At 55.1% G+C, this 7,906-nt stretch overlaps 1 protein-coding gene across 1 annotated transcript; it reads right to left on the bottom strand.

Annotated features, from left to right (window-relative positions):
* Window positions 1-1,351: 1,351 nt before the first annotated feature.
* On the bottom strand, window positions 1,352-6,915 carry LOC116817698 (ATP-binding cassette sub-family C member 2-like). Its single transcript, XM_032768072.2, has 4 exons — window positions 6,677-6,915; window positions 3,238-3,411; window positions 2,527-2,673; window positions 1,352-1,405 (listed from the first exon to the last, which is right to left on the bottom strand). Exons 1-4 carry the CDS (start codon window positions 6,716-6,718, stop codon window positions 1,352-1,354), a joined length of 417 nt encoding a protein of 138 aa, XP_032623963.1. The 5' UTR covers window positions 6,719-6,915.
* Window positions 6,916-7,906: the final 991 nt, after the last annotated feature.

Raw genomic sequence — 7,906 nt, 5'->3', positions numbered from 1 at the left:
CAACACTGCTTCTGTAAAATGTTACATTTAAACTTCACAGAGATGACCTTGGGAGAACAGCCTCCCTCTTTGTTATCGGCAGCAGAATCACAGAATCATAGAATATCAGGGTTGAAAAGGACCTCAGGAGGTGTCTAGTCCAACCCCCTGATCAAAGCAGGACCAATTCCCAACTAACTAAATCATCCCAGCCAGGGCTGTGTCAAGCGGGGCCTTAAAAACCTCCAAGAAAGAAGATTCCACCACCTCCCTAGGTAACCCATTCCAGTGCTTCACCACACCTCTTACTGAAATAGTGTTTCCTAATATCCAACCTAAACCTCCCCCACTGCAACTTAAGACCATTGATCCTTGTTCTGTCATCTGCCACCACTGAGAACAGTTTAGATCCATCCTCTTTGGAACCCCCTTTCAGGTAGTTGAAAGCAGCTATCAAATCCCCCCTCATTCTCCTCTTCTGCAGACCAAATAATCCCAGTTCCCTTTGCCTCTCCTCATAAGTCACATGCTCTAGCCCCCTAATCATTTTTGTTGCCCTCCGCTGGACTTCCCCTACAGTGATCTTCTGGTCAGGGAAGAAAGTCCCTGCTTGCAGCTTCTTGAACAGGCCAATGTTCCAAAAGATCTGTGTGTCATACACCTTTCCAGACTAGCCTGCATTAATGTCTGTGAAACACTCACGATGATCCACAAGTGCCTGGAGAGCCACTGAAAAATATCCCTTGCGATTAATGTACTCAGTGGCTAGATGGTCTGCTGACAGAACTGGAATGTGCATGCCATCCATCACCCCTCTGCAGTTAGGGAAGTCCATTTGTGCAAAGCCATTCACAATATCACGCATGTTGCCCAGAGTCATGGTCTTTCGGAGCAGGAAGTGATTAATGGCCCTGCACACTTCCATCAACACGACTCCAACGGTCGACTTTCCCACTCCGAACTGGTTAGCAACCGATCGGAAGCAGTCTGGAGTAGCCAGCTTCCACAGTGCAATCACCACGCGCTTCTCCAGTGACAGAGCAGCTCTCATTCTCATGTCCTTGCGCTGCAGGGCTGGGGGCGAGCTCATCACACAGTCCCATGGAATGTGGCTTTCCTCATGTGAAAGTTCTGCAGCCACTGCTAGTCATCCCAGACATGCAGCCCTATGCGATCCCACCACTCAGTGCTTGTTTCCCGAGCCCAGAAGCTCCATTCCACTGTGGTCAGCACCTCTGTGAATGCCACAAGCAATCTCGTGTCGCGCATGGCGAGATCAATGTCGCACTCCTCTTGCCTTTGTAGTTTAAGGAATAACTCCACTGCCTCTCGTGATGTGTTGGTCAGAGAAAGCAACGTATTGGTCAACAGCTCAGGAGTTATTCCTGCAGCCCGAAGAGGCAGGGCAGGGCGCGCAGTACACAAACTGTTGAAAGATGGCGCCAAATGTGGACAGAAGCACAGGGATTTCTGGGATGTGAAGCAATGCATCACGGGGCATCAGGACAGGACTCAGGATGCCCTGCGACCCCTTCCACCTTCCCATAATTCTTAGCAGCAAAAGAGAAAGAGGTGCTCTCTGGGATAGCTGCCCAGAGTGCACTGCTCTGAATAGCGCAGCAAGTGCTGCAAGCGTGAACACGCTATTGTGCAGGCACCTGTCAGTGTGAACACACAACAGTGGTTTTCCTTCAGCGCACACTGAGCGGTGCTGTAACTTTGCAAGTGTAGACATGCCCTTAAGTGATCAGTTTATTCCATCACTGCTACAAGCTTGATCCAAGAACTTTGCAGTTATTGTATGTATTTGATTTCTTTAAGCAATGTTAACCCTCACCTTTCTTTCTTTTTATAAATAAACCTTTAGATTTTAGATAATAAAGGATTGGCAACAGCATAATTATTGGGTAAGATCTGGGTTGTATATTGACCTAGGTGTGTGGCTGGTCCTTTGGGATCAGAAGAACCTTTTATTTGATAAAACTGGTTTTAAAGAACCACTCATCTTTAAGTCTAGGGTTTTTGGTGGTGACACAAGGACTGGAATGCCTAAGGAAACTGCTTTTCTGACTTCTTGTTAGCCAGTGTAGTGAAACAGACGTTTACTTTTGTTGCTGGTCTGGTATATCTTATGGGAGAATAACCACCAATTTTGGGGTGTGGCGTCTGCCCTATTTCTCAGCAGTTTGTCTTGAATTTGGTATTCTCAGTTGTGACCGATGCTATAACCACTGCTGAGTGTGCAGTGAGCCTGGAACCATCACTCACCAGCCCTCCAGCTGAATGATGGGTTCACTCTGGAACCTAAAGGCGCACATTTACATTTCCATATTAACTATTTCACTGCTGCCTGTGTTAGCAGACACAGCTAATCACTGTGCTGCTCCCACAACCCACCTGTCCCCTAGGCTATGGCCCCTCACTGCTAGGGAGTTTTCCTGAGATTCAGCCTAAACCTCTCTTTACTGTTTCCTCCCCTCACCCCAGCTCTGTCCCCTTGATGACTCAGCATGAATTCAGCTGGTGGCAGGCATGGCAGTCTCTTACCCATGTCACGGTGTACAGAGCAGGGTTCGTGTATTGGACAGCGGGGTTCCTGCTGGCAGGAGTCGGGTGGGGGTACTGGCCAAAGTCCTCTGCAAGCGTGAAGACCAGTTCAGCCACTGCTGTCAGTAAGAGCAATGTTGTCAGCGCCTGGGGGAGAGCAGCTGTTAGGAGTGACACTGGCCTTGTCCCTGCCTGTTGGGCTACTGGGGAACACAGCTCTAGGTCTGTCAACACCACCGCAGGGGAGACAAAGGGTGTGATGGTGGAAGTGGTACCATGCCCACAGGCCCCACACCCCACTACATCCCTTCATCCCATGTGGGCTCAGTATAAACCCTCTAGTCCTGGGCCATTCCCAAGGTCCTGTTCCAGCTGTCTGGATCCACATGCCCCGTTCCTCATCTGATCATGCCACTCTGCTCTTATGAGCACAATACTCCCATACCCCACAAAGCCTCCCTACCCACTGTGCTCACCACCCTGCACTCCATTACACCCCATTACATCCCTCCAGTCCCAGGTGTTCCCCACCCCATGCCCCATTAAACCACAGTACATCCCTCCAGCCCAGGGCGTTCCCCACACCATTCCTCATTACACCCCAGTACATCCCTCCAGCCCTGGGCATTCCCCACCCCTGACCCCAGTACACCGGATTACATCCCTCCACCCTGGCCCCACCTGGTTCTGTAGGGCCATAGGATGCTGTACCTGCTTGGTGAGGTAGATTTTGGTTAGAGATGATTTCTTGGTCCTGGGTTTAAACATGGGAAGAAGCTGCCAAGGAGCCAAAAGCCAAAGAAAGCCCAGAGGGATCCAAACAAGCACAGTCTGTTCGAAGCAGAGCGGCAGGTCGGGCTGGGGCACAGCCAGTAAGGAAGCATTCTGGGCAGGGAAGAGACAACGAGAGCAGAGTCACACCACAAACTCACCAGCATCCCCTGGCTGGAGCACCACTCCACCTGCATGCACCCTACCATGCACCTCAATGCCTTTCTCCCTACACACCGCAGCCTCCCCCTGCAGGCAACCTAAACCCAAAACACTGAGACCACCCTTCCCCCTTCACCTGCCCGACCCCTAACCGCCTCAGCGCATCCCTCCCCTAATCATGCACCCAGCCCCATATACCCCACAGCACCCCTCCCCCTTCACTGTTCAACCCCTAACTCTCCAGTGCATCCCTCCCCCTAAACACACATCCAACCCCATATACCCCACAGCACCCCTCCGTCTTCACCTGCATGATCCCTAACTGCCTCAGCGCATCCCTCCCATAATCATGCACCCAGCCCCATATACCCCCCAGCACCTCTCCCCCTTCACCTGCCCGACCCCTAGCTGCCTCAGCGCATCCCTCCCCTAATCATGCACTCAGCCCCATATATCCCACAGCACCCCTCCCCCTTCACCTGTTCAACCCGTAAACCCCTCAGCACATCCCTCCCCCGAAACACACATCCAACCCCATATACCCCACAGCACCCCTCCCCTTCACCTGCCCGACTCCTAATTGCCTCAGCGCATCCCTCCCCCAAAACACGCATCTGACTCCATATACTCCACAGCACCCCTCCCCCTTCACCTGCCTGACCCCTAACCCCCAGTGCATCCCTCCCCCGAAACACACATCCAACCCCATATACCCCACAGCACCTCTCCCCCATCACCTGCCCAACACCTAACCCCTCAGAACACCCCTCCCCCAAACATATCCGACCCTTAACCCTTCAAAGCACCCCCTCCCCTTAAACAAACCCTGATCCCCAGAGCAACCATCCCCCTAAACAAACTCTGACCCCAAACCCCTCCCCTAAACACCCACTCAACTCCTAAGCTCTCAAGGCACCCCTCTCCATCAGGGCTGGCTCATCCTAATGAGGGAAAAAAAACCCCAACAAACTATCGAGCTACCGCGGAAGTGCAGCCGAAGAGGAAGACAGAGTGAAGGACCCGCTGCCGAATTGCCACAGAAGACTGAAGCAGGCCAACTGAGCTGCCGCCGAAGTGCCACCTATGGACTATAGCCCCTTTCTATTGGCCGCCCCAGGCACCTGCTTCCTTCGCTGGTGCCTAGAGCTGGCCCTGCTCCCCCTAACATACACACGACCCCCATCCCCTCAGATCACCCCTCCTACACACTTGTGCAATAAATATGAAATTCAAGAATTAAAGTTAACTTAAATTTGGTAAGAAATAGATCTGTGCTGTAAAGAAAGGCTCTGAGTACCAAGTAGAAGGAAGGCCTTGAAAATAATGAGCTGCCAGGCCAGAAGGAATGAAGTAGGGAGGACGTCTTGTTCAAAGAATAATTAATGAGATAAGGGGAAGTTTCTAAAAAGACGCCTCTGGTGACGGAGGTGACTGTAGATTATTTTATATAAGAGAAAAGCAATCTCTCTTATAAGGAGCCAGCATGGCCCTTCCCAACCCCACATACTAGTGTTAAAGCCTGTGTGAGCCCAGAGAAACTGTGGGGCAGCAAGGAGGGAGGAAAGGCCTTGAGGAGAAAGGTGGTTGTAAATCTTGTCTGGATTAAAACTGGAGCCCTCATCCCGCTGTGCAACCCCTGACCCCATCCATCCCCCGGAGCCCTTGTCCCTCTGCTCACCGCCAACCCCATCCCCCTGTGCACCCCCATCCCCCGGAACACTCGTCCCCCTGTGCAACCCCTGATCCCATGGCCCCCAGAACCCTCATCCCCATACACACACACTCCGACCTCATCAATCCCCCGGAGCCCTCATCCCCATAGATACACACCCTGACCCCACCCGTCCCCCGGAGCCCTCGTTCCTCTGCTCACCCCCAACCCCATCCCCCACGGAGCATTCGTCCTCCTGCCCACCCCTGACCCCATCCCCCTGTGCACCCCCAACCACATCCCCCTGGAGCACTCGTCCTCCTGTGCAACCCCTGACTCCATGGCCTCCAGAGCCCTCGTCCCCATAGACATACACCCCGACCCCATCCATCCCCCGGAGCCCTCATCCCTCTGCTCACCCCCGACCTCATTCCCCCCAGAGCATTCATCCTCTTGCCCACCCCCGACCCCATCCCCCTGTGCATCCCCAACCACAACCCCCTGGAGCACTCGTCCTTCTGTGCAACCCCTGACTCCATGGCCTCCAGAGCCCTCGTCCCCATAGACACACACCCCGACCCCATCCATCCCCCAGAGCCCTTGTCCCTCTGCTCACCCCTGACTCCATCCCCCAGGAGCCCTTGTCCCCTTGTGCAACCCCTGACCCCATGGCCCCCAGAGCCCTCGTCCCCATAGACACACACCCCGACCCCATCCATCCCCCGGAGCCCTCATCCCTCTGCTCACCCCCGACCCCATTCCCCCCAGAGCATTCGTCCTCTTGCCCACCCCCAACCCCATCCCCCGAGAGCACTCATCTCCCTGCACACTCCCGACCCCATCCCCCTGCGCACCCCTGACCCCATCCCCCTGGAGCACTCGTCCCCCTACGCTCCCCTGACCCCATCCCACCCAGAGCATCCGTCCTCCTGTGCACTCCCAAGCCCATCCCCCCAGAACACTCGTCCCCCTGCGCACCCCCTAACTCCATCTCCTAACCTCATGCCCCCGGAGCACTCATCCTCCTCCACACCTGCAACCCCACCCCCCCAGAGCACTTGTCCCCCTGCGCATCCCCTAACCCGCAGAGCATCCTCCCTGGGTGCCAGCAGAGTCCCTCATACCCTGTAACACTGAGTTAAAATAACTGCCTCCCTCCCGGCAGCAGAAAGAGCACCTGGGATTGCGTCTCTCCTGTCTCCAGAGGACAGCGTGCAATGCTCCATGTCTCTGGACACAGTCTGGCAAGGGGTGAGCTCAGGTCACTGGCTGCTTTTCAGATCATGCTCATCTCACCGTTACCTTCCCCTTCCCAGCCTGGCTTGCCATGTGTGCACAGTGCCCAGCACCCGACATGGCCCTTTGCCACTGGCATTACACCCATGGGAAATAATGACTTTAATGCCAGAACCCTGACCTGGGCCATGCCCCCATCCCATCATGCTGCTTTGCCTCCGTAAGGACTGGGGGACCCCAGGCTTTGGCTTGTGTTTTCTGCTCTCCCCAGATATCCGCGTGCCCCTGCCGTGAGGGGTGAGGGCTCTGTGAGGACATGCAGCCACTTACCCAAAAGACGGAGCCACAGAACTCCTCCAGTGGCGCAGGCATTGCCCAGGCGTTTGGGGAGCTGACAGCTCCCTGCTCTTTGCTCGCTGCAGGGGTGTTAGACCTGAATGGCTGAGCAGGGTAAAAGATCCCAAACACCCCGAAGAGGGAGGATGATATCAGATGGCAGGGCAGTTAATCATTAACTCTCTCTTGCTCTTGCACAACGTCCCAAATGGAGCGAGGACCCAGGGTCCCCAGGGTACTCGGAGAACTGTACAGGACCCCGGGCAGGCAGAGCCCAGCTGTGACCAGGCAGGCTGACCCCAACTGGGAGCCCCAGGGGGCTCTGAGAGGGCAGACCCCAGCTGGGAGCCACACGGGGCCCCACAGATCAGCCATCTTAGCTCAGGGTACGTCTATGCTGCAGTTGAAAACCCTCGGCTGGCCAACAGCGTCAGCTGACTCGGGCTTGCAGAGCATTTAATTGCCATGTAGACGCTAGGGCTGGAGCCTGGGTTCTAAGACTCTGGCAGGTGGGAAAGTCCCAGAACTCAGGCTGCAGCCTGAGTCCAAATGTCAACACCGCAATTCAACATCCCCTTAGCCCGAGCCAGCTGGCCCAGGCCAGTGCAGACACAGGCTCAGGGGACAGCCCAGGCTCAGAAATTCCAGCACATCCCAGCTGTGATCCATGGGATGCCCCAGGAAACAATCTCAGACTGATCTAGTGAAACCCTTGGCAGCAGGGGGAAGACAAGTGTTGCCAAAGGGTAAGAAAATGCCCCACCATTCAGGTGTCAGTCAGGAGGGTAAACTCCTGTGTGACCCCCCCAGCCCCATGGGCCCTGTTCACACTCTTGTGTGCCCCCCCAGCTGAGAGCCCTATGGGCCCTATTCACACCCTTCTGTGTGCCTCTCCCCGAGCTCCACGCACCCTGCTCAAACCCATGTGCCCCCCCATCCCTGCTCACACCTGTGTGTCCTTCCCCAGCATGGCAGGGATTGAGCTGACAGCACTGGCCTATACCGCCGGCTTGAAGGGGGCCTTTTACTCCTTACAACATCAAATGGGGATATGGGGCAGGAGATGGACTTCTGGGCTTTACACTGGGATGGATGGTCCTCCAGAGCCCCCTCCATGCCTCAGGGGGATGGTGGATCATTCCTGGTGAGGCTGCTTGGATGCCAAACCGTAACCACCCAGCTAAGGGAGTACAGAGTGGGGAGGGCAGCAGGCAGAGGCACAAG

The sequence above is a fragment of the Chelonoidis abingdonii genome, chromosome 16, assembly GCF_003597395.2.
Source record: "Chelonoidis abingdonii isolate Lonesome George chromosome 16, CheloAbing_2.0, whole genome shotgun sequence".
Lineage (NCBI taxonomy): Eukaryota > Metazoa > Chordata > Testudines > Testudinidae > Chelonoidis > Chelonoidis abingdonii.
This window is presented reverse-complemented; position numbering and strand designations above follow the sequence as displayed.